Raw genomic sequence first — 25,423 nt, 5'->3', positions numbered from 1 at the left:
GAGAAATTCCATTCGATATAAGAACCTTTACAAAAACTTGCTTCTGCTTCCTACTAAGGGAATACAGGTTAGGAGAATTTATTTTCAGATAAAATCTCACAAATAACTAATATGATGTGATTAATTAATGCATATGCAGAAAAAACATTAGTAATGGTTCTAATTAACTTTTTTTTGTTAAAACAATTAGCATCTTTGTTGGGATTCTAAAAAGGTAAATATATAACAGCAAGACCACCTCATAATATTGTGATACATACGCTCCTGAAGAGTTATGTAAACATAGGTTTTTAAATGAACATGTACTTCAGATCAGAATGTCTTTAAAAAGAATTCCATTGTGAAATGTTTTAAATGAAAATTTCTGTTGCAAAGAAATTAAACCTTTTTATTTTGGTAAATTTTCATTCTTTTAAATCTTTGATTTAAGTTAGGTACATCTACCCTTTTTTTTTTTTTTTTTTTTTTGCGCCAGGACCAACGATCACTAGCTGCCCAAGTACCAAAAAATTATGCTTCCGAAATCTCTTGATGTCGACTCCGCACGAAGAGCATACGAGCCGCCCCACGTGTGCCACTCACGACAGAAGCCCTTTTTTTCATCTACCCTTTTATCTTACCCTTTTACAATGTCAAGTTATTGAAGAAATGGATTATAATGCAACACTGTCATATTTTTAAGAAATAAAGACATGCAGACCCATGGATATTAGACACTCCAGAACATTTTATTTTTTTAAATTTGAAGATCAGTATAAATGATAGTGGCTTTCATAAATTTGAAATTCATATTCTCTTCACCAAAATCAAGGTAATTCTACAGCGTTTACTTCTCCAGCTCTGGCTTCTCATCTTCTCGACCTGTAAGATGTTGTCATGTGGAAGCCCTATAACCTTCATAATATCAAATGTTTCCTCTTAGGTGGTGAAAGTAAGTTGGAGTCAAAGAGAACAAAGACATCAGACAGTAGCAAAGAGGAAAGAAGGGGGTGCACACATTGCTGTCATTCAAATCCCTGATTCCAGTGATTCTAGAAGCTCCACTTCCCCCAAACCCCCTCTCCCAACCCGCACCCCAGCCCCCTGCTCCCACCATCTCTGGAGTCACTGAACTATCCTTATAAACTTTAACACATTCCCTTTTTGCCAGCAAGTTCAAATTGGGCTTACACCATTTGCAACCAAGAGTCTACTAATATAACTGCCTTATGTAATACCTATATTACTATAAAGTTGGGCATAAATGATTTTTATAAATAATGTTTATATTTACAGAGCACTTCATGATTTTCTAAACACTGTTAAGCACATTATTTTTTCTCATTTGTTCAAATAATTGGGTGAGGTGGGTACAGGAGCATCTGCTATCTCTGCTATTTTAAAATAACAACAAAAAAATGTTGTCTTTGTCAATCAGCCAAAGAATCATTTAAATGGTGCTTGAGGCCACACTGCTAGGGAGTCAAAACTGGGGTTGAACTCCAGTCTCCAGATCCTGTGCTCTGGGTCCACAGCCCTGGTCTGCAGACTCCTGCCTGCTGCTCCTGGGATACTTTGCATCCATGCACGCACCTCAGATGCGCCGGCAACCGGCTCTGGAAAGGAAACCCTTCCACGGTGTAGATACCTTCCTTCTGACTGGTCTATTTTGTAATATGATTTTTACAGTAATAGTATTTCCTTAGTGCAAGATTCAGTTGGGCTGTAGTCACTTTCCTCACTGAAAGCTAACAAAGAATTAGTGACACCTTGTGGTAAAAACTTAATTCGTGTGCTACTACCACCCACTTTCAGTTGAGAGACTTGTCCAAAGGCCTTATGCACTTCACCAAGTTGTTAAAACAACAGCAAAACTTCCGGAAAGAATAATCTAAGGTTACAGACTCCACTTCTAATAACTAAATCTCTCCTCAAATCATTCCACTTGGGTGTCAGTCCCAGCACCTTCCCACTGAACTCCAGACTACCATCTCTGACCTGCCAACCTGACACATCCATTTGATGTCCAATTGCATCTCAAACTTAACCTGTGCAACCCGAGTCCTGGATTTGCTACTTCTTCCACCCAGTCCACTGCCGCTCTGTATCTGACAGAATTACCATGGCATTTTTGCTCCAGCCAAAAACTTCCTGGTCACCTTCATTCCTCTACTCCTCTGCTGCCATCTAATCAGCCAGTAAGTTGTCCAAACTCATTCTCCAAAATATCCCACAGGCATTCCTCTCCATCTTCCCTACAACCACCCGGACTCAGACCACATCCCCTCGCCAAGCTGCAACACCTTCCTGACTAGTTTCTTACTCTTCACCTCTTACAACCCATTTTTCACACAGCGATCTATCTTTGCAAGGCATTCCTCAGATAGTATAATTCCCCCCACCTTAAAACCTATGAGCGGCTCTCCATAATCCAAATTCCTCCCCATCCTACAAGATGCTCCATGATTGGACCCCTAACTCTCCTTAAAAACTCACTTCCGGACCCTCTCCCCTTGCTCTCCAGGTCCTACCCACACTGGCCTCCCTTCTGTTGCTTAGAACGTGGCAGCCTTACTCCTGCCTTGGGGACCCCCTCTGCCAGTTGCCTGTGCTGTTCCCCCAGAACATGATGTGCTTTGTTCCTTCTTATGTCCTTCAGATCTCCAGTTGAAGATTACCTCCTAAGGCCTCTTCTGCAGCTACTCTGGGCAGCCAGCTCAGGCGCTCCCCATCAGAACACCTGCTGGGTTTGCACTGCTGCTCTACTGTTCCCTGAAGTTTTCTTCTTTCTCTTTTATTTGCCTATTATCAGCCTCCCTTCACTAGAATGAAAGCTCCATCACACGTAGCTCTTACTAAAGTACCTGGTAGAAGGAAGGTGCTTGATGTTTGTTGAATAAAGAACTGTTGCAAGTTTTCTCTTGCATTCTTTTAGCTATGCTTAGAAATACTTCAGAAATCACAGCCACTCACTTACTTCTTTCATACTATAAAAGGAAAAGATGCTCCCTTTTCTTTTTCTTGGATAAAATGTACACCTGTGCTGGTCATTCACTCAACAAATGATTATAGCCAAACATTAAGCTATGTGGTAGGGCTACAAACATGAATAGGACACAATCCCTATGCTCAAGGGACTCGCGGTCTAGTTGTAAAGGCAAACATGTTAACAGGTCATTATAAATGCTATATGGTAAGTAAAAGATGGAAATATGGTTGAAGACGATGGAAGCCCAAGTTAGAGGCATCAGAAATGTGTTCTGGAGTAAACAACAGGAGCTGTGGCTTAAAAGACGAGCAGAAAAACAGCCAAGAAATGGGGTGAGGGGAAAGCATAGATCATAGACACAGAGGTAGAGAACATGATAGTTTGTGCAGTGAAACTGCAAGGGTTCAGCTTTACTGGGAAAAAACAATTCAGGAAGAAACTAACAAACTTGAGACTGGAAAAATGGACGGTAACTAGATAGTGAAAGGCTTACAGCATGTTTAAGGAGCTTGAAGTCATAGGGCAAAGTGGTTCTAGAAATACCTGGGAAGGGAGCTGGCATGATCAGAGTTGCCCTTCAGTTAGACCATCCTGGGGTTGCACAGATCAACTTGGCAGTATGCGTCAGGTCAAAGGCTGGTAAAAATAGAAGGATGCAAAGAAGAGGACTCAGAATCAAGAAACATTTAGAAGGTAAAATGGGCAGGATTTGGTGATTATTTAGGATTTGGAGAATGGGAGAGAAAGAGAGGACAGAGGCAGAGAGAGAGGAAAGAGAAACAGCAAAAGAGGTGTAGGAGTGGGAAGATAATGAGCACCATGAGCTAATACTTCAGTACACAGATTCTAAAATCAGGAGAATAAGGGTTCAGATTTTGGTTTTGACACTTGCCGTATGACTTTGGTAAGCTTCAGTTCCCTTGTAAGTTAAAATAGAATTAATCTAAGAACCTACCTCACAGGGTCACTGTAAGAAGTAATGAAATCATGTATGCAAAGTGCTTAGCATATTGTCTGATATATCAGAAACATCCATTAATTATTAAGGAATTTAAAAATTATTTCACTCTACCTGCACCTGGTCAAATTTCTATTTACCTTTCCTCCTACTACTACAGAGGAGCTGCTCTGCTTTCGGGCAAGGCCAACCCCCCTTCTTGCGCATAGGAGCCCACCCCTCCTTGCTGCATTGCCCCATCAATCCTTCCCTCTCTCCTGCATCATCAATTCTGCCCTCTCCACTGAATCACTCCTAGAAACAGACACATACACATACATTCTCCCATTAAGAAACACAAAGTCTTCTCTTCACCCAATTTCCCTCTAGCTACCACCCTTTTTCTTTCTTTTCCTTTGTGATGAGTCATAAATCTCTGTCCTCCCATTCTCTTCTGAGTCCATAACTGATCTTTCTCCTCCAAAACTCCACGGGGCACCCTTTTCTAGATCATCAGTGACCTCTATGTGGCTAGATCAAATGTTCACATCTTGCTTGGTCCATGAGTAGTACTCACCATCGTTGATTACTCCCTTCTCCTTAAAACACTTTTATCACTTGATTCCTGGTGACCAGACTTTCTGCATTTTCTTCCATTTCTCTGGTCTTTCTGTTTCAGTCTCCTTCATTGGTTATTCCTCATCTTTCTAACCTCTAACTAAGCTCAAGGGTTCAACTCTCTTCTCTTCAAACTCCCTTAGTTATCACACCAAGTCTCATAGTTTTAAGTACCATCTTTATGCCATTGACTCAAAAATCTGTCTCTCTATCCACCCCTGAAGCCCTAGACTGTATCCACCTGTCCACTCCGCATCTCCATGTGAATGACTAACATGCCTCTCAAACTTAATGTGGCCCAAACTGAGCTTCTAACATTCCCCACAATCTGCTCCTCCCCATGTTCTCTGTATCAGTAAACGGAAACTCCATTCTCGGTGTAGCTTCTAACTATGACAGAGTAGCTTGAATCAGAGCAACCCTCTTACAGGAATAACTGTAAAAGCTGAAAAGAAAAATAAAAACAAGAGTAAAACCACACAGGCTGTTTGCAGGTAGTAGAGAGCAATGCAACCAGTGAGGACACGAGGGGCTAGGTTGCCAGGGAGAAGGAGAACACCTGGTGATACAGAGATTCTCCATTGCTTTTCCTCCAGGGCGTTGGTTGAGTTTCCGAGCAAGGCACTAAGGGCAAGCAGAAAACAGTGACCTAGCCCTATCTGGAGTCTTTCAGATCTTGGGGAGATAAAATTCAGAGCTAAGAATTGCAGACAGGACTTGAAAAGACAAGACCCCAAAGGGGAATCACAGAGAAGTAAGCCTGACAATTTGCTTGGCCTTTATCCTTAAGGCATTTGTGGAATGCTAAGCTGCAAGGGCACTAGAAATCAAGGAATCAAGCTGCTACTAAGTGGCTAAAAAGCTAAGTAGACCTTTCAAAAATCTCAGAGATGGGAATACAAAAACTGGAGTTCAAGATCCCTCAAAGATCTAAGGAACACATCTAAGGAACCCATTAAACAGCCCATGCTTTCTGTTGAGAATCCTAAAGGCCTATGCTCTGAGAAGAGGGCAAAACAGAAAGCAACCAGCCATCCCAAAGTCTAAATCCTTATTAAAGGTCATCTTCTTCTCCTACTCTGGCAGCTGGAGTAAATTTAAATCTTCTGGAGAAAGATAACATCAGCCAGAGCCTCTCTGCAACTTTTTCTATACAAGGTCCAACATTTCATCAAAAACCTCAGAATGATGTTTGACTCCTTTCTTTCTCTAGTGCCTCACTTCTAATCCATCTGTTTCTATCTTCAAAGTAGATCCAGTATTTCTCTGGCCACTTCTCACCCCTCCACTGCCTAGTTCTCGGTCCGAGTCACTCTCTTAGCCAGGCTTACGGTTTCTATTTGGTCTCCACATTTCTTCCTTTGCCTCACTTCAGTAAATTCTCAATGCAGCCCGTAGACTAGAAATACTTTTTTTAGAAATCATATTGTGTCAAGCTTCTATTCAAAACCATCTGGAGTTTTTAACCTCAGAGTACGTTAGTCTTTACACTGACCTATGAGCACAATAATCTGAACTCCTCATCTCTCTGATTTCATCTCCTAAGGCTCTCCTCTTTGTTCATTCTGCTCCACCCACCCTAGCCTCCTTACTTTTATCCTTCAACACACCTGGTTTGTACCTGTCTTACAACTTTGCACTGACTGCTTCCTGGAATGTCAGTGTCAAGTTTCACTGCTTCACCACCTTCACATCTTTATACTCAAATGTCACCTCCTCAGTGAAGGCTTCCCTAACCAATCTAAAATTTCTAGGTTCCCCTCCACCTCTGACACTTGCTAGCCTTTTTCTCTGCTCTAATTTTTCTCCTTAATTCTCATAATTTCTAACATATATATTTATTTTATTCACTTAGAATTCTCTAAGTACACGTTGGGCTTTTGGCCATTGATCAAGCCATTCTAAATGCTCTTCAGCCAAGATCCTCACCAGTCAAAACACTGTCATGCATCAAAGTCAATTTAAATGTCACTTTCTCCTCTAGCCTTTCAAGAATTGCCTCAAAATTAAATGATCAGATGGAAAATCTTCATGCAGTGTTTTTAGCTCTAGCATTTACCATACACCTTTATCTTAGTGGTATTTATACAATGCTGCTTTAGACCATAATCTTCAAAGCACAGGAGGGGTCTAGATTTTAAAACAATGGTTTATCATTTAGGAGACTGGGGGGGGGAAATGGAAGTTCCTAAAGCCCAGATGCTCACCTGACCCTAAACTACTTGATGATGTAATTGGCCTATCGTTAGGCTAATGCTTCCCCACCCCTAGGCAATAAGCTATTACTGAGTCACTACGTAAAGAGCTCTGCCCATTGCCCTGGGAGAAGGCAGGAATGTAGGTGGATTATGGACGTGCAGACTGCTGGATGCAGACATGATTCTAGTGCTCAACCTTCCGCTGGAAGAATAAAGCCAGCTATAAACCCTTTCATCCCAAGAATATTCCACTGTAATTTCTCCGGTCTCACTCAATACATAGTGAATTTGCCCAGGGCTGAAACCTTCAGGCAAGACGACACAGTTCTAAGTAGTTTACATTTACTAATGCTTTTAATCCTCATGACAAACCCTGAAATATGCAAAGTAGTTTAAGCACAAAAGCATTAACTTGGGGGAAGTTATTGCAGAACCTGGATTCAAATCGGAGACAGCTCTTGGCTGAACTGAAGGAATAAATGCAAATGCAAATAATCGATCACTTAGAAATGTTTGCACAAACTACAAGATTTTTAACATTTCTAATACAAAACCCAAAGCATCTAAACCCAGACCGACCCCCTAATGCTCTCTCCTTCAGGGCCTAAAATCAAACACTCCACAAAGCGCCCACTCCTTTCCCAAAATGACATGTCTGTGGCGCTGCCCTTGTCGCTCAGTGCGCGCAAGAGTCCCCTGAGGCTCTAGACGCGGAGCGTCAGGCAGAGAAGGCGGGGAAGGAAGGCGGGCTCGGAGCGAGCGCGGCGGCAGCGCCCCTGGGCCGGCACAGGGGGAGCTGCTGGGAGGCCCGGAAGCCCCTGCCCGGCGCTGGCACGCTGACAGAGCTGGGAGCCCACCGCAGGCGGGCAGCCCGGGGAAGCAGCGCGGCGACAGCCACCGAAGGAGGACCCGCGGACCCCTAAGGAGCGGGAGCACGTGGGCCTGGGAGAATGGCGCCGACACCAGCCCCGCAAGGGCGCACCGCAGAGTGAGGACGGGGACCGCTGCCTCGCCCCAAAGGGCCTCCGCGGAGGCCGCCACGCCCACCACCTTGGCGAGACGGCGCCTAACGCGCCGCAGCGCCGGCCCGGGAGGGCCGGGCGGGCGGGGCCAAAGGCCGGAAGTTCCTCGGCGCTCCAGCCTTGCAGTGACACCCGCCCGCCGGAAGTGCTCGGAGGTCCCGCCCCCCGACGGAACTCTGGGTTGCTGGGCAACCGGCGCTGGCGCAGCGGGCGAGCTCCACGCTCCCAGGAGCAAGACCCGCGTAGCGCCCACCTCCTGCCCCGGCAACCTCCCATCCCGCCCGCCTCGCTGCTTTCCGCCTCTCCTTGCGTCGCGGAATCCCTGCCCTTGGCACCACCTACACGTTTCCGGTTCCCACGACACCTTAGCGCCCACCTGCCTCAAAGCCAAGCTCCACCAAAAGCGAAGCGGTCCGACATCCGACGTGACTTCCACGTTGACCGACCGCACCTCCCCGGCTATGGGCACCTACACCTACACCTACACCAGCCGGCCCCGGGCCTTGCCCTGCCAGCGCCGCCGTTACCGGGACAACCCGATGCAACCGTGAGTGAGCAAAGCAGCCCCTGTGTGCACTCCACCTGCCTCCCAGCCCGAGGCGCGGGTCCTGGCCCCTTCGCCCTGGCAGAGGCCGTGTGTGCTGCTTTCCCTGCTCCACACACTGCCGACAAAAATGTCTTCCCTAAAGAATCCCCCGTGGTGTGGAGGAATGAAGCAGGAAGGGGCACGGGTGGCCTCCTTAGTTAACATTTAGTGTTGAAGAGTTGCTGACTTGATAGATAGGATGTACAGGGAACCGACATCCTTCACGAGGTTGGAGTCAGCTAATGTTTATTGTTGACCAACTGTGTGCCAAGTACCTTTCTAGGGACATTTACATTTTTCTTAATGGACAGTGCTGTGAAGTTGTTTTTATAACTCCATTTTGCAAATGAGGAAACTGAGGTACAAAGGTATCACACACATAGCGTGTCCAAAGTGAGAGCCAAGTAAAGCTCTGTCTACACGTCTTTGGTCAAGAATCAGGTTATCCTTCCATGCTGAACCCCAAATTGTATTTTTATGTTAATAAGTATTTTCAAATATTTAAATACCCATATCTAGAAAGGACCATAGGCATTATGGCTGTCTTGAAGTTCTTTACATACGCCTCAAATTTTGGAACCAAAACTTCCCAAGAGTACAGGCTCCATGGAAGCAGAAATCCTTGTCTTTTGTCCACCCAGCACCATTCCTAACACACAGCACTCAACACAGTTGTTGAACTGATGGTTGAATATTAACAGTGTAAATCTTGATGCTTATTTCAAACACTGAGTCTAAATTCATAGTTGTCTTGTTCTGACTGTCTTTTTAGACCTATCACTTTAAGAAAACCAAAAATGGAAAATTAAAAGAGGGATTATTTATATTATAAAAGTTCAATTTAAAAAGGGACTCCTTTCAGAAACACTTTCTGGTGCCTTTATGTAGTTGCTTACAAATCACTACTACAAAAATCAGACCAATAGATGAAATAAGAATCAATGTTGGCTCATTAAGAACGCTTGTTTTTATAGTTAGTTGATAAGCAAGTTGCAGGACCTTGCTTATAATTAAAGTAATCCCTTGATTCAAGCCATTGGTAGGAGGGTGTGTATTTGATTTTTCAGTTTATAATTATCCTTACTGGTGATTTTCAGGTTATAAAAGTAATATAAGCTTGTTAAAGCAAATGAAAAATAAAAAATCAGAATGAATAAAGGCAAAGTTAATTATTTCCTGCCCACCTGTCTCTACTCCCACTTCCCTGCTGTAACCAAATTTAACAAGTTTTTATTATTTTTCTACACCTTTTTGCTTTATACACATACATGAGCATATGTACTTTTATGTAGGTTTATTTCCAAAATAGAATCATACTACATGTATTAATCTGTAATTGGCTTTTTCCTCTTTATCACAAGCTCTAATTCCTTTTTTTCCTAATTTCTCTTTGTATACATACACATACATATTTAATTTACATAAATGGACTCCTGTCATTCATGCTTGGGTACATTCTTAGTCCCCCACTGCCTTTCCTTGCAAACCTGTCCTCTCCTGCCCCCAAGGTAAACCATGTTAATGACCTTGCATGAATGCTTCTGTATTTTTTTCCCACACTCATGTTTATGTAAAAATGTATAAATATATACATACAGATATACACACATAAGGGCTTTGTCTACTTCATAGCACTGGTAACATACACAATTCTCAACATCTTCCTTTTTTCACTAATTCTTTGTGGAAATCCATATAATTTTAATAGCAGCATATCCTGTGATATGGATGTACCATAAGTTGTTAAAATTTTCCACTATTAGATACTCAGTTTGCTTCAAGTTTTTACCACAAAGAAGGAGGTTTCAATAAACAACTTTACTGACCTTTTTATTTCCATGAGGCAGATATTCAGGGTGGGGTTGTTAGGTCTTGTACACTTTTAATATGAACAGATGGAACAATATGCTTTTCCTCCAGGAATGTTTAAGCTTATCCTTTGTCCCACACCCTCACCAGCAATTGGTATTACAGATAGTTTTTTCTTTTTGACTTTTGATAGTATAAGAACAAAACCAAACATTTTCCTCATTATTACATTAATTAGCACAAGGAAACTTTAATCAAGTAAGCGTTATGTTTGGATTTTCCATCCTAAAAGCCTACAATATTCAGAACAGATTGAGGGAGAAATGTTGTTCCAGAGAGCTAAGAGATTAAAAGCCTTTTGTAATAGTGCAGGGAAAAGATAGTGCTGGCAGTGAGCCATGGATACATGTGAAAAAAATGCAGGGTAGAACCAGTAGGACTTACTGGATGTAGGGACTAGGGAAGAGGGAAGAATCATGGATGACTCCCAGGTTTCTAGATTAAGCCAATTGGGTGATTAATGGTAGTACCTGATATTTCATTAAAAATTAGTAGCAAGTTAGAGTGGGAAAATGATCATCAATTTTGAGGTTGCCTTTGAGACATCTTAGATGTCATAAGCATATCAATTAGATTTACATGCCTGGAACTCAAGAGGAGAGTTCTGACCTAAAGATGAAATAAAATTGGGAATTTGAGGTATATGGATCGTAAGTTGAAGCCTTGAGAATGAATGGGTAAGGTCAATTAAGAAAAGCTGGGCCATGAGAATATCTTCCAGTACAGCGAGAAGCTAACAAACACAGGCTGAGAAAGCAGCCACCAAGGTTCAGAAGAACAGTCAGAAGAATACAGTGGAATCACAGAGGCCTGCAAACGCGAATGCTTCAGTGAAGGAATGGCCAGCTGAACTGGACATGGCCCTGAGGCAAAGTAAGATAACCAGTGCAGCTCGCCTGGGTTTTAAGTAACATGAGATCAGGTAGTCGTTTCAGTATATGATGAATAAGCAACTTACCACTCCTCTCAAGATCATTTCAGATCGAGTATTGTATTGGTGTTGGTTGATATTTGGTTTGATAAGCATAAATAAGATAGCTTTTAAAGAACTTTGAATGAAAATAACTATGTATTTTTCATTATTGAGCATACTGATGAATGAAATTAGAATTTTATTAATTTTAATAATTTAAAACAGTATTATTTTTTAAAATCTTTGAGGTTAAAGAACAATGAGAAATTTTACTTACTTTATTTTTTAAGGCTGATTGTATTATAACTTTTCAATCCTTGAATCAAATTTTTGTCAACCCTTTAGGACAGGCTCCTTTTTGGATGAGCCATTTTGTTAGCTAGTGTAACAGATTTACAGCATAAATCTCACTCTGCCACTTACTAATTAGGAGACCTTGGGCAGATGCGTTTCTGAGTCTACTTATTCTTCTGTCAAATGGGAATTGTAGTTCCCAGCTTGAAGCTTATTGTGAGCAATAAATAAAATCATGTGTGGACCTGGCATATAATAAGCATTCTATAAATAGTAACCATTTGTCTTCTTATTTTATGGACTGCGCTAAACAAAAATCAATTTTCTTAAAATATTTTCATCTTAGTCTAAATGCCATTAAGAATGACTTGACGTCATAGATACCAATATGCTATTGTAATAGTTATTTACAATTTGTTACTTTACAGAGCTGAAGAGCCTATGCATTATGGAAACATAATGTATGACAGAAGGGTGATCCGAGGCAACACTTACGCTTTACAAACAGTACTGCTGGTAAGTGTAATTTGAATAGTCTAACTCAGAGCTTTTCAAGCACCTGTGGTGAAGGACAAGTTTGTTTGTTTCATCTAATTTCTAATCTGTTGCAGACTAAAACATTTATAAAATGTTTTATAAATGCGTTACTAAAAAAATGAAAAATTTAAAAAAGACATGCAAAGTTCAGACCCAAATGTGGTTGCCAGGAGCTGTGGGGATGGGGGAATAAGGAGTTATTGTTTAATGGCTGCAGTTTCAGTTTTCCAAAATGAAGAGTCCTGGAGTTGGAGGGTGATGAGGTTGCACAGCAGTGTGAGTGTATGTAATGCCACTGATTGCACACTTACAAATGGTTATTTAATACCACTGAACTGAACACTTAAAAATGATTGCAATGATAAATTTTATGTTGTGTGTTTGACCATAATTAAAAACAATGATTAAAAAAATACAAGCCCCAGTTTTTTATTAGATTAACATAACTCTGGAAAACTGCTCTAAAAGTTTCTAAGCTTTTGCTCTCAATAATTAATTTGTAATTGAACTATTACAGACCAGCTCAAACAGTTCACAGACAGCACTAGTCTGAAGACCACACTTTGAGTAGCACTGGTCTTATATATTTAGATGTATTTAAATTATGTCAAACTCTAATACTATTATAATTATTTAATCAGAAATTCTGGTTATACTTCTTTACTCTAATTCACTCAACAAATATTTATTGAATTTTAGGCCCTTTGCTGGGTACCTAGGATCCAGAGATGAGTAAAATGTGGCATGATATTAAGAGTCGTGATATCTTGGCACAAAAATGATACCTAGTTAATCTGCAAACACTATATGATGTTTAAGTGCCTAACACCAACTGGAATTTTAGACATTCCAAAGCAGTAAACATCAAAACCACCTAGAAAACTCATTCAAAATATGTTTGCTTCAGTCATATCCTAGATCTACTACATTAGAACCACCAAGGGTTAAACAGGAATTATTTTATTAGCACTATTAGCTTATTAATATGATTAGCATTTATTAGCATGGTTAATCAGCTTCTTTAGGCAATTCTGGTATAGCCAGTTCAGAGACAGCATTTGGAAACAACAGCTCAAATATGTGATACAGCATGTGTTTCAGCATTTTATTGTGACAGTAACAAGGAACACTACCTTGCCTAGAACAAAAGTAGAAAGGACACTCACTATCTTTTCAGTTATTTTTTTAAAAGTTCATATTGTGACATTTGATACAGTTTTTTTTTTAGTCTTAAGTCAATTATTCAACACCTTGCCTTAAAAGTCTACACTGAGACTTCTACTTCCAGACCAACAGGAATTCACCAATTCCTTCCCATTACTCCCTTTTACAACAAAAAACCCTGGGCATAGCACAACAAACATAAGAAGACTTTAAAAGTAGAAAGAATAAAGTGGTCTGACTAGGGACCTGAGGACTTGAGTGAGTTCCCTGGAGTTTCTTTTGCCTCACGCATACCGCATTCAGAGCACTGGAGAAGCCTTCAATCTGGCATGAACCACCAACAGGAACACCCTAAGAAAAGCCTGCTACATCTATCCAAAAGACTGAGAAAGGGGCAGCTTGGCAGAGCAGCAGTGTTTTATACTACCCCTCTTCCAGCCAAGCACCGATGGAAAACTGCCCTGGCTCCACCCCATGATATCAGTATGGACTGAGGTGGGAAGCAGGGCTCTGTCCTCACCTGGCAGCAACACTGCAGTACTAATCAGTGCTCTGATTTACCCCCCGAGGTGGTGTCAGTTAGGATGGAGCAGGAATCTGGACTTCCACTCTCATCTAGGAGGAGTGAGGTGATAAGAGACAGTACAAGTTGGTGCCCTACTTTTGCTGGATTGGTGTCAGCGGAGCCAAAAGGGAGCTGAATGTTCAACACTATCTGACAGCAACAAGGAGGAACAAGATGGTAGAAGGCATTTCTAGTCAGAGGTCTGCTCCCCTGGACTCCAGCACTACTGTGAGCAGAGCAGAGCAGAGCAAGGACCTCAAGGCACCTCCCTGCTAGGCACCAGTAAGGTGATACAAGTTCACCCTCTGCTTTCACTGGGGTGGTGTCCATCAGGCCCAGCAGGGTGCTGAGCTTGCATCTGTCTGCATGCTAAAACAAAAAAGGTAACTTCTTACTGAAAAGACTAAATAAGATCCAGAGTCTCAACATAATACCCAAAATGTCTAGAAAACAATACAAAGTCGATCGTACTGAGAACCAGGGCAATCACAGCTTGAATGAGAAAAATCAGTTAAGAGACAACACCACCAAAATTATTCAGATGTAGGAATTTACCTTACAAAGATTTTTAAAGCAGCAATCATAAAAAATGCCTCAATAAAAAGTGAATCATTATGAACATTCTTGAAACATGAAAAAATAGAAAATCTTAGAAAAAAAAATCCTGGAAAATATAGAACTGTAAAAGACAATAACCAAAAAAAAAGCTCACAGTAGAGACTCATTGGCGATAACATAGGAAACAATCACCGAATTCAAAGACAAATCAATGGAAATTGCCTGGTCTGAACGACAGTTATAAAATAGTGTGCCACCCCCACCACCATATCCTGCCAGACACACACACACACACATGCCTCACAGAGCTGAGAAACAATTACAAAGTATCTGATGTTCATGTTACCCGAGTCTCAGAAGGAGAGGAGAAAAAGCCAGGACTGAAAAAATACTCAAAGAAATAGCTCCTGAAAATTCCACAAATTTGGCAAAAGGCTTAAACCTACAGATCCAAAAAGTCTGCCGAACCCAAGCCGGATAAACCCAAAGAAATTGACACCAAGAACCATCAGAGAGGATTCTGAACCCATTTATTCCAGTTAACAGTCATACTCTGAAGCTACTTTTATGCTTTGTCAGATAATTTTATAATTGCCAAAGTTCAAATAAAATTGTAGTCATCAAGTCACTGATAATCACTATGTGACAGATGCTTTTAGACTATCCAGGAATCATTTTTGGAATGGTAGCTCAATGTACCTGGAGAAACATTTCCTAAATTTTAAAAGCATTTTCTGTCACTCAGCCTGGGCAGCCCGATCCTCTAGAGATTCAGAGACAGCAGCAGGCTAGGAGGAAGGTTCTTGCCAGAAAACGAGCCCAAGAACAACTCGGACCACAAACGCCTGAACCCGTGGAAGGCAGAAAGCATGTGGACGTGCAGACAGGTATGTGACTGTGGCATGGTGGCTCAGTTTTCTAAGTCAGTTCATCTTTATTTGGCCTTTGTATTATTTATGTATCTGTTATGCAATCCAGTGCTTCCCCAGTCACATGGTAGGAAATGTCCCCAGGGCCACACAAGCTCCCTAGGCCAGTGCCAGGCTTTTCCTACTTGTCTGTTCTCAGCTATGAAGGCTTCCTGGACCTATAGGGTCTAGCTATGTGGTTGACAAGAGTCTTGATAATCACACAATTCTTGGTGTTTTCCTTGGACCAATGTAACCACTCAAGATTTACCTCGTACCCGGCCAAGATGGTGAGTGGCTTCATCAGTCATTTCTAGGTAGTAGAGGAAAAGGAAGAGAACCATTCTGTATTTTCCCCCTACCTTGAGGCCACCTCGTGAATGAGTGTATGTCCACAATTAGCCAGAATATTGTAATTGTGTAACAGCTAGATTTTAGTGTTTACTTATGCCAGCAGTATATTAAGTGATACAATAGCAGCCACCTTTTGTTGAGTATTTCCTATATCTCAGGAACTATACTAGGTCCTTTACCTATATTTCTCCTTTGTTACTACAAAGATTCCATGTGACCATTAATTATGATCCCTGTTACAGATAAACGGAGGCCTAAAGAGGCTGTAACTTGGCTAGGCCCTTAGTTATATGGATAGATTATTAACTTTCCATCTCCTGTTATGTACTTCTGTGGTTTCATATTGTTCTTTTGTTCCATTTTCAAAACAAAACATAGTGCTTTCCTGACATTCAACAAATGTTGTAGCCTGACTGATTCTTTGGTCTTCCAAATATATAAAAATGCTTTATACAGTATGTGAATTGCATCCCACATTTGAGCACCTTCATTCTAAGATTTATTTTCTGATTGATTTAATTCTGTTTTAATGAAGCTGAAGTTTCAAATACACATGTATGCTTTAAATGCACCAGAATTTCAAACTCCGTGTAAATGATATTCTCTTAGAATTATATCTTGAAGAAATTGCTGACCGTGTAATAGAAGTTGATATGGAATGCCAAACAGATGCATTTTTGGACAAACCACCAACACCACTCTTTATTCCTGCCAAAACTGGTAAAGATGTGGCCACCCAAATACTAGAAGGAGAGGTATGGTACATTATTTGAATGCCCCTCCAACTTCATAAATAACTAAGTTAAGGTTAGTTGTAAGTGAAATATGAGTAAAATTAATTCACAATCAGAAAGATTCTACTTACTGGATTTCTCTCAAAATTTATCTGTAATTATTCTGAAGTACCAAGAAATGTTTTAAAATATCATGTTCTGATTTATCCTCTTTGCTTATCAGAAATAAAAATCATTAGAAATATTTTTAGAATATTTACTGATTTGAATTTTGTGTTTGCATTACTTGCTTAGTGTATGAAAAACTACATGGTAGATTTGTACCAAATAAGGAAAAATAACATCTCTGGTATAAAAAGTTTTACTGTTAGTTCACTGTAGACTACATAACTGTTATGAAGATAATCTGTTAGAAAAAAATCCTAAAATAATTATACTTCTTATCAGTGTGGAATGAATCAATAGGCCAGTTTATGAAATTGAAGAAGAGAAGGCAATGCTTATATGCGTTACAACTTAGGTGAGATTTGAGACTTGAAGGAATTTAAGAGAACTGTCGTTGAAATTGGGAAATAAAGTAAGTCTTCATAAACTACACAGCAGGGCATATTTGCCTCTAAAGCCTAGAGGTGAATCACCAAAATACCATTTTTCTTTTTCCTCACTTCTTCAAACTGCTATTAGAAACAAACAGTAAAAATCAAGCAGTAAGTAGAGAAAATAAAAAAGATAAGGATATTGCCTTTGGGTTAGTTGGATCTTAAAATTGTTGAGTGTCAGAGTTCATTTTGATACCTGCATAGGTCTTTTTATAACTCTGACACAAACAATTTTGCCTATAAACAAAAGGCTATTCTGTTTTGAGGACTGGAGACTGTAAATAAAGCACCAGCACAGTGTCTGGGACACAGAAGACACTCAATAAATAGTTTCATGTTATTGCTACTCTTCTGGATATTTTCTCATTGAACATTTGGTTCATGATTAAAAATTCTAATTTGCTTTGTTTTGTGTGTTTAAGCTCTTTGACTTTGATCTTGAAGTTAAACCAATGTTAGAAGTTCTGGTGGGAAAGACCATTGAGCAGTCGCTTCTGGAAGTAACGGAAGAAGAAGAGTTGGCTAACCTGAAGGCCAGTCAGCATGCATATGAAGAGCTACGCAACGTTGAACTTGCTGAAGTTCAACGACTTGAAGAGCAAGAGAGACGACACCGAGAGGAAAAAGTATAGAATTCTAGATTTCTTTCTTAGTCTTTTGCTGTTTGACAGATTATGTTCAAAGTCACATGTGGTACATTGTAGAGGTCAAGATCTTTGGAAATACGTTGGAAAAGACCCATATATATTTGGTTCTCAGGTCTCTCCTCATCTATAGATCTTTCATGGACCAAACCTCCTTTTTAAAATTCCACCTTATGTAAATGTACCTAAGTAGAGTTCCCAAAACTTCCTTAATGTAATAATTTTAATTACATATGTCCCAATTGAAAGGCATTCTTAACTACCAAGAGTCTTAGAGAAAGAAATGCATCAACGTGCCATAAGTCAGTGGCAGAAAAGGTAACTGGAAAAGGTGTGGTATACTGGGAATTGGAGAGGGATAAGAAGCAGAGGGTCTGGATGGAATTCGAGATCTTTTCCTTAGTGATCAGGACCTTCTTTACACCCCAGAATTTCTTGGATCTTTATAGAATTTTTTTTTCGATTATAGGTTTTTAGAACCTTTAATAAGAAAAGTTTTAGAATCCAGTTTTTAAAATATGTCAATAGGCTCCAGTTAGGAAACCCTGGGCTCAGTACTCTTTAAGAGTCTTTCTGGGTCTGGCAATAACTGCCACCCTATGCCGTATTCTAAGTGGACAGACCATAAAGGAGGGCCGAATATTTAAGAGGGTTCAAATAATTTCCCATGGAGTCTAGATTACTACACAGACTACCTTAGTGGTTGGGATATTCTACCCAATGCCTAATCAAATGGACTTTCAGTTTTCCTCCAAAATGCATAATTGTGTAAAGAGAATAGTTGTTATGGTAAAGATTTTGCAAATGTAAGGCTGTTTACAAATATAAATGAACATTGACACAATTAGTTTTGTTGATAAGAAATCTTTATCAAAGAGTATTTATTTGTTCATTTACTATTAGGAAATATATTGTGAGAAAATAGGGAATACAAATCATCTAGATTTATATTTGCTTAAACTTTGAAAATAGACTGACTTAGAAAATATATTAATGCCCCCACTTGCACATGAAAGTAAAGAAAATGGTTCATTAGCTTTATTGATATATGGTCTACAAGAAACAACAACAAAAAACGGGTTTTATAATTTTCAGAACTTCATGAGTTCAAAGAATCATTACAGATGAGATAATTCATTGGCCCAAGTTCTTAACTGAAGATGTCTAAGCAACAATAATTTTTCATACCAGCAATACCTTATGAGAATACCAATTTAAAGTACATGTAACTGTTATTATTCTTTGATACCAACCATGCAGTCAAGCATGTATAACTTGAGATTATTTTATTTGAAAATGGATCAGGAGATGAAATTTACTTAAGCTCTGTCCCTTTTCTGAATCAGTACCTGCTAATTGTTGAAATTCATTAAAATCTTATTGAAAAATGCCAATTGTTTATAGATACCTTACCACCCATGTTTTGATACAAATATAAGCCCAGATTCTTCCACTCACCAGATGGAGTATTCAGGGAGAATGTAATAACTAAGCATTTATGATGGTGCTTTTCTCTGGACAGGAACGTCGTAGGCAACAGCAATGGCAAGTGGCCCACAAGCACAAGGAGACTGCAGAGAAAATTGCCGCCCGAGCATTTGCACAGCGTTACCTGGCCGACCTTCTCCCCTCTGTTTTTGGCAGTCTCAGGGATGGTGGCTACTTTTATGATCCCATTGAAAGAGGTTAGTGGAAGTTTTTGTTAGATTAACTCTGTTACGATAAGCATCCTGTAAATAGTTCAGATTTATCTCATGCCCATTTTTATTTTGAATTGGAATTTTTCTATCTGAAACAAACACAATTATAGTGTTGTAATTGAGGTGTATTATAATGAGAGGTGTATTATAAAGATCTTGATTTTAGAATATTAGTTTGTCTCTATTGAGAAACAGCATTGGATAGTAGAAACACATAGGGACTTGATGTCAAAACTTGAGTTTGGGTTCCAGTTTCATCATTAACTAGCTTTATGACCTTCAGTTTCCTCACATGTGAAATGAGGATTATTTAGGAATTAAATGTCACTATGTATGAAACAGTACATGTAATTTATATATGTAAGTAGTTGTTACTAACTTTTTCTCTGCTGACTTCCTCCTCTAATCCGAAACCCTCTGGGAGCAGTCCTGAGGTCATGTACTCATTTAATTAGCTGTTGCCACCACCCCAGCAACTGTATTAGGTGTTGGAGATAAAAAGGAGGCCTGATGTCTGCCTTTGTAGGCCCCTTACCTGTTAGCTTCTGTTCGTGTCCCCTTAGGGCCACCTCTCAGTAGCCTGTCTGGCCAAATGAAAGGTAAAAGTTGCCATTTTCTCACTGCCACCCTCCTTCCTCAAGTTCAAAAACATTTTAGTCCACATTGTTTTGTATACAAGTCCTATTTCAAATGGCTAATAGTATTTTGGGGCAGACGTTAGTAATGTTAATTTTCACTCATTACGTATTCAATTCAATACATAGAGGTCAGATTACAGTACATTTTATATTGTGCTTTCCAATTTTCCCGTTTTCCATACATGATACTATCTGACCCTCCCAATAATCCTGTTGGGTAGGTAGGGCAGATCAATTACCATTTTTAAGAAGTAGAAACTGGAGCTGAGAGGTTATATGCCTTGTTGATGAGCACGTCAGGGAACACACATCAGGGACTTTTGTAAACACATCTTACTCATGAAATGCAGGGAAGTGTTTGGGCCTCGGACTGACTGGATTCTGACTCCAGGTCGCACTCTTTCCCTGCTGCCTGGCCCCCTTCCTGGAGTCTAGCTAGGCTTCCTGCTGCTGGCCACACAGGCTGGCAACCTTTTTCCTCTTAGGAACTGGAGAAAAAGTCAGTTACAGATCAGCTTGCAAATGAGTTTCATGCCTCAGATTAAAAATAGTAGTGAATATAATATTCTATCACATTCCCTGTTGCCACTCATTGAAAAATAACTTTGACCCCCCCCAAAAAGTCATTTGAAGTGTTAAAGTGTATATTGAAATGGATCATATCTTTTAAAGGTTCACACATTAGAGAAGATTTCCATTTTGATTTGAACAAATTTATAACTAATAGAAACCCCTAGTTTATGACCCATTTCTAGATGGTCTTCCAGATGCTCTCTGACCTTTATCCTCTAATTTTGATCAGCTGTTACAAGGCCCTAGTCTTCAGGTGGGGACATTCTTTTTACTTAGCATCATTCCATCCCAGATTTGCATTACATTTGGATACAGTTCTGCTCCCAGAGCCACATCCCCACACCATCCACTCCTCCCTACCACATGCTTACTTGATCCATCTTGGATTGCATCTATAAAGTCAGCTCTAAAGGCTTTGACTCCAAGGAAGGCCTCATAGTCTTGAAAATACTATTCCTACTGCAATAAAAAGGAAATGGACCAGAACATATACAGAGGATATGGCAAAAGTAGTCCTGTATGAGTCTGTTTGACATTTTGTATTAAGAAAAAATTGTTGGTGAGTCTCTAACATGAAGGGAAAAGCACATATTCTTCCTATCTATAATGATTCAGAAAAATCACTTAGAAACTAACTTTTTGTATTACAGACATTGAGATAGGATTCCTTCCATGGCTAATGAATGAAGTTGATAAAACCATGGAATACAACATGATGGGAAGAACAGTGCTTGACAGTAAGTTCTTTTATTTTATTTATAAGTCATCTCTGAAATATTTCAGTATAAAGAATAAATAGAAAATGTTAATTTTACAGTTTTAGTTCTTAAATTTTCATTTCATCAATTATATTAAAAAGGTACAAATTTTTACTCTCAATATTATTTTTGATTCTTCTATAATTTGATCAGAATATCTTCTGTCATGACTTTATAAATGATATTAAAACAGGCATTGAATATAATTCATATTCAATGTATTAAGTGACACAGAAGTTAAGTGTGCTGACTTTGTAGAAAAGGTTATGATCTAGGGAAGGGATGAGGCCTGGTAAATATTTTATACTCTCTGTAAATCAGCATTATAACTACTAAAATACGAAAAATCAGTGATTTCTGTACATGTAATTTTTCAGTGTTGATTCGTGAGGTGGTGGAGAAGAGACTGACTATGTATGAGCAGAATGAGGACAAGCACCCATCTCTGAAACCCGGGGACAGGCTCAGTGGTCCTGGAGCAATAAGAGAGCCATTCATGGATGATGACTTCCAGGAACAAGGTGTATCACAGTCACAGAGGCCAGTTCCAGGCAGGGACTTCCTGCAAGGAACCCCATCTGACGGAAGGAACATGGGGAACGTGTCTTCCCAAGAAAGGAAGCTTATGGAAGAAGGAGAAGAGGAACCCACAGAAATGAGGAAATCCTTTGGGAGAGAAGAAATGTCACAGCAGAGGGGTCCTTGAGAGCCATGAAACCAGTCAACAGGCAATCAGCATTGCAAGCAATCAGGTAATGACGGGTGAGTCCCCTAAGGTGATGGAAATTATGTTAGATTTAGTCTTACAGACTGGGCAAATCAAATATGTTGACATAATACAATTAAAAAATGAAACCTATTTAATTCATTTATTTAATAGTAGAATATCTAGAAGCTACTGTGTAACTCTAATGAGAATTATTAATTCCAGGCTTCCCATTACAACTCAGTATAACTAACAAATATATTTTTCCTTACTCTTCATAATTTAAAGGATTAGTTCTTCTTTTAGTAAGTATGATACTTATTGTTAGCTATTGGTTTTGTCAGCCATTGAGATTTTCTTCTTCACAGGAAAACTGTCTCAGTTACTCTCTGAAAGAATACCTACCTAGATGTGTGTCACTGAGAGCTGTAGAGATCCCTCATTGCCAGGACCAGGAATTACTCCCTCATTTGTGTGAGATTAAATAGTTACCCCTTTCATCATCAAAATTCAAGTAAGGCTCAAGGGATTCTGAGAATTAGTAATGTACTCTCATCTATTTTTTTGCATTCCTGTTATTGAAAATATTCAGGCCTGAAACTAACATATTATATCAGTTATACTTCAATTAAAAATTTTTCAAGCAGTATCAATAAAACTGAAGTCCATAACTTGTCTTTACGCATTCCACTCCCCTCCTCAAAGATAACCACTATTATCGATAAGTTGTGTATTTCTGGGCCTTTTTCAAGTTTTTTTAATATACATATAGAACACTTAGCAATATCTGGGTTGATGGGTTGATGTTTCTTTATATAAATATAAATATATTATGTGCATTTTCTACCTAACAGTAAATCTTAGACTTTTCAATGTTAGTACACATAAATATCATTTTAAAATATGGTAAGGTATTATATATTATGACTGTGTTACAGGAAATTCACATTGACTTTTTAATCTGAATTTGTGTAATTTACCTACTCTATTGAAAATCACAGATATTTTATCTCTCAAGTCATGTTAATCTTAAGCAATCATTGAAATCTTCTGAGGCTTAGGTAGATATAGCCTATTTTTCTCAGAATATTTGTAGATATATAAGCTGTAGTAGTTTGAAATAACTTGCAATTATTAACACATTTACCTTAATTTCTTTTTAGTTAGGTACCAAAAATATTTCCATGTTTTAAAAATCAAGAAAGAATGTCTTTCTACATTTGTAAAAAGAACTGCTCTGTTTATCAGTATAGCATTTTTTGGTTCTCCAACCATTTTCCCGTATGTTACTTTATAATTTTAAACCTCATAGCAACCTTTCCAAGGTATGCATGACAATATTTTTATTTTCATTTTCAGTCAGTCATTAGTTCAGTCAGTCAGCAAACATTAACTGAGTGCCTGCTGTGTGTTGGGTACCATGCCGGAGGAGACAGATCCCTAGCTGACAGCCTGGCGGTGGGGCTAAGTGAAGAGGGGTGTAAATGAGGAAACCACAGCCCAGGGATTGGAAGTGATTTGCCATAGGTGACAAGCCTTCTAAGTAATGTGATAAAAGCTAGAACTCAAATTTTGTTCCTTCTCACCTGCTGTACTTCCTTCTAAACAACCTTAAGCCTTTGTGAGGTACAAAGAATAACTTTAAACAAATTATTGCTTTACCAGCATCTTAAAAAATGGAGTCACACCTGTTATCCTTTGTTAGGTTAGTTCCATCTTATTAAACAGTCTTTATGATTATCCTAAAATTTACAAGATAATTAATTTTAGCAAAAAGATCAAGAAGTTTTTTAAACTGAGGTTGTTGTGGATTATTATTATTATTACTGATTTTTAAATACCTATAATTTTAAGAATATTTTCTAAGTGGATTTGAGGTTACCTACGTACTATATTTCTAATTCCCCTTTGTATAATCCAGCCCATTAAACACTTTGCAGATACTTTGCTAAACATCCAGACCTCTGCTCCATAATTGCATAGACTACTTAAACTTATTAAATATATGGAAACCCATAAATGACATGCTGAAACTGGTTAACCTTAACTGCCATCCTTTTCATCCTACAGAGAAACAAAATAGGAGATTGGGACACTGTCCCTGTGAGAAAACAAAGAAATAGGTTACATGTTATCTGGAGAAAAAACTATTGAATGGAAACTTTAAATTGGCTTTGCCCATATTTGCTAATACTTTATGAATTCTATGCCTTTCTATTGTTTCACCTGGTGCTAAGCTAACAGAAGCTAAGTAGTAATAAAAGGGATGATATGTAATTTATAGACATCATCATCCCTGACAGGAATTCCCATACCACTAGATTAGATTGGAGAGTCTGAAGTCATTTTCTCCAGTGTTGGCATCATGGCATTTAAGCCATCCTGATTTCTGTTGGGGGGAGAGATGTAGGTATGGCCTGGGAAGTCAGTCAGAGCAGCACAAGTTGGTGATGGAAAGCACAGGACCAATCCACCTGGTGTGAGTGTTCATCTGCAAGGATATAGTCTTCACCACATATTAGGTAGTTTGACTTTTTAATTAGTAAAATGAGCTGGCTTATCAGGTCTTGTGTTTTATTTTTAAAACATGGAAAGGTAGAGGACCAACATAGAAAAAAATATTTGGAGATTATAATCCTATTATAATGGGAATGGGAGAAATGACATTTTATATATCATATCAAAATATTATGGTACCATGACCATCAAAATGTTAATGGTACCCATTCCACTTCTTCTATCCTAGAAAACTTTTCTTATCATGTTGATTAAACCTATCAACCATGTAATTATTCATCTTTAATCTTAATTTTCATATGCTTTATTGACTATGGAAAATTTTACACATTCTGCTTTTCTCTGGTTTATAGGTAAATCACAGAAAGTTTTCATATGTATTCTATAGCTCAATGGCCATGGCCATGTATCTCAATTTATTTAGCATAAAGGCATTCTGAAGAAGCCCAAACATGGGTTTAATTTCCCCACAGACCAGTTGACACCTGTTGTTTCTTAGCCATAGTTCCTAGGTCTAACTAGGCCTATCCAGGTCTCTTCCCAGGTCTAACCAGGTCTAGTGTTGTCTATCCTAGTTCTGACCAGAACCAACCATTTCCAAGCTTGATGTTGCACTGAGAAACCTGAACAAGAATGTTAAAAATCAGATGTCATTATTGTGAAAAAGTGCTTTTAATGGTATTGGGTTGGTGTCTATAATTCTCCCTTTGAATTGGAGTGTATTTATCTTTGTGTTTTAGTGATATCAACATACAAACTAAAATGTAGTAAGTTGATAGTTTAGATGACACTTCTCTGTTTTTCATAAATAATGAAAATAGAATAACATATATGTGAGTTAAAAGATACAGTAATGGCATTATAGGTTTGATTATAAATAATACCATCAAGATATTGAAGAGTTTGAAATTTCAGGATAAAAATAGCTTAAAAAATGTTTACACAATTTAAAATCCTTTTTGAAAATAGAAATCGAGATTAATAAAGTTTTATGACTATATGCATTTATAGTGTTTATAAATCTTAAAGTTTTTTTGCAAACATTAAACATTTTTATTTGTGA

At 38.9% G+C, this 25,423-nt stretch overlaps 1 protein-coding gene and 1 non-coding gene across 2 annotated transcripts; one reads left to right on the top strand and one right to left on the bottom strand.

Moving 5' to 3' along the window:
- Nucleotides 1-464: 464 nt before the first annotated feature.
- On the bottom strand, nt 465-598 carry LOC118974057 (U11 spliceosomal RNA). The gene has a single exon (XR_005063644.1). It is a non-coding gene; the product is annotated as a U11 spliceosomal RNA (small nuclear RNA).
- A 2,634-nt stretch (nt 599-3,232) lies between these two features.
- On the top strand, nt 3,233-25,423 carry RSPH3 (radial spoke head 3). Its single transcript, XM_037025990.2, has 9 exons — nt 3,233-3,300; nt 7,430-8,290; nt 11,834-11,921; nt 14,975-15,116; nt 16,101-16,246; nt 17,247-17,450; nt 18,991-19,153; nt 21,030-21,116; nt 21,515-25,423. Exons 1-9 carry the CDS (start codon nt 3,233-3,235, stop codon nt 21,841-21,843), a joined length of 2,088 nt encoding a protein of 695 aa, XP_036881885.2. The 3' UTR covers nt 21,844-25,423.

This window comes from Manis javanica, chromosome 13 (genome assembly GCF_040802235.1).
Source record: "Manis javanica isolate MJ-LG chromosome 13, MJ_LKY, whole genome shotgun sequence".
NCBI lineage: Eukaryota > Metazoa > Chordata > Mammalia > Pholidota > Manidae > Manis > Manis javanica.
Note: the sequence above shows the minus strand (reverse complement) of the source record. Positions and strands in the feature narration are given on the sequence as shown.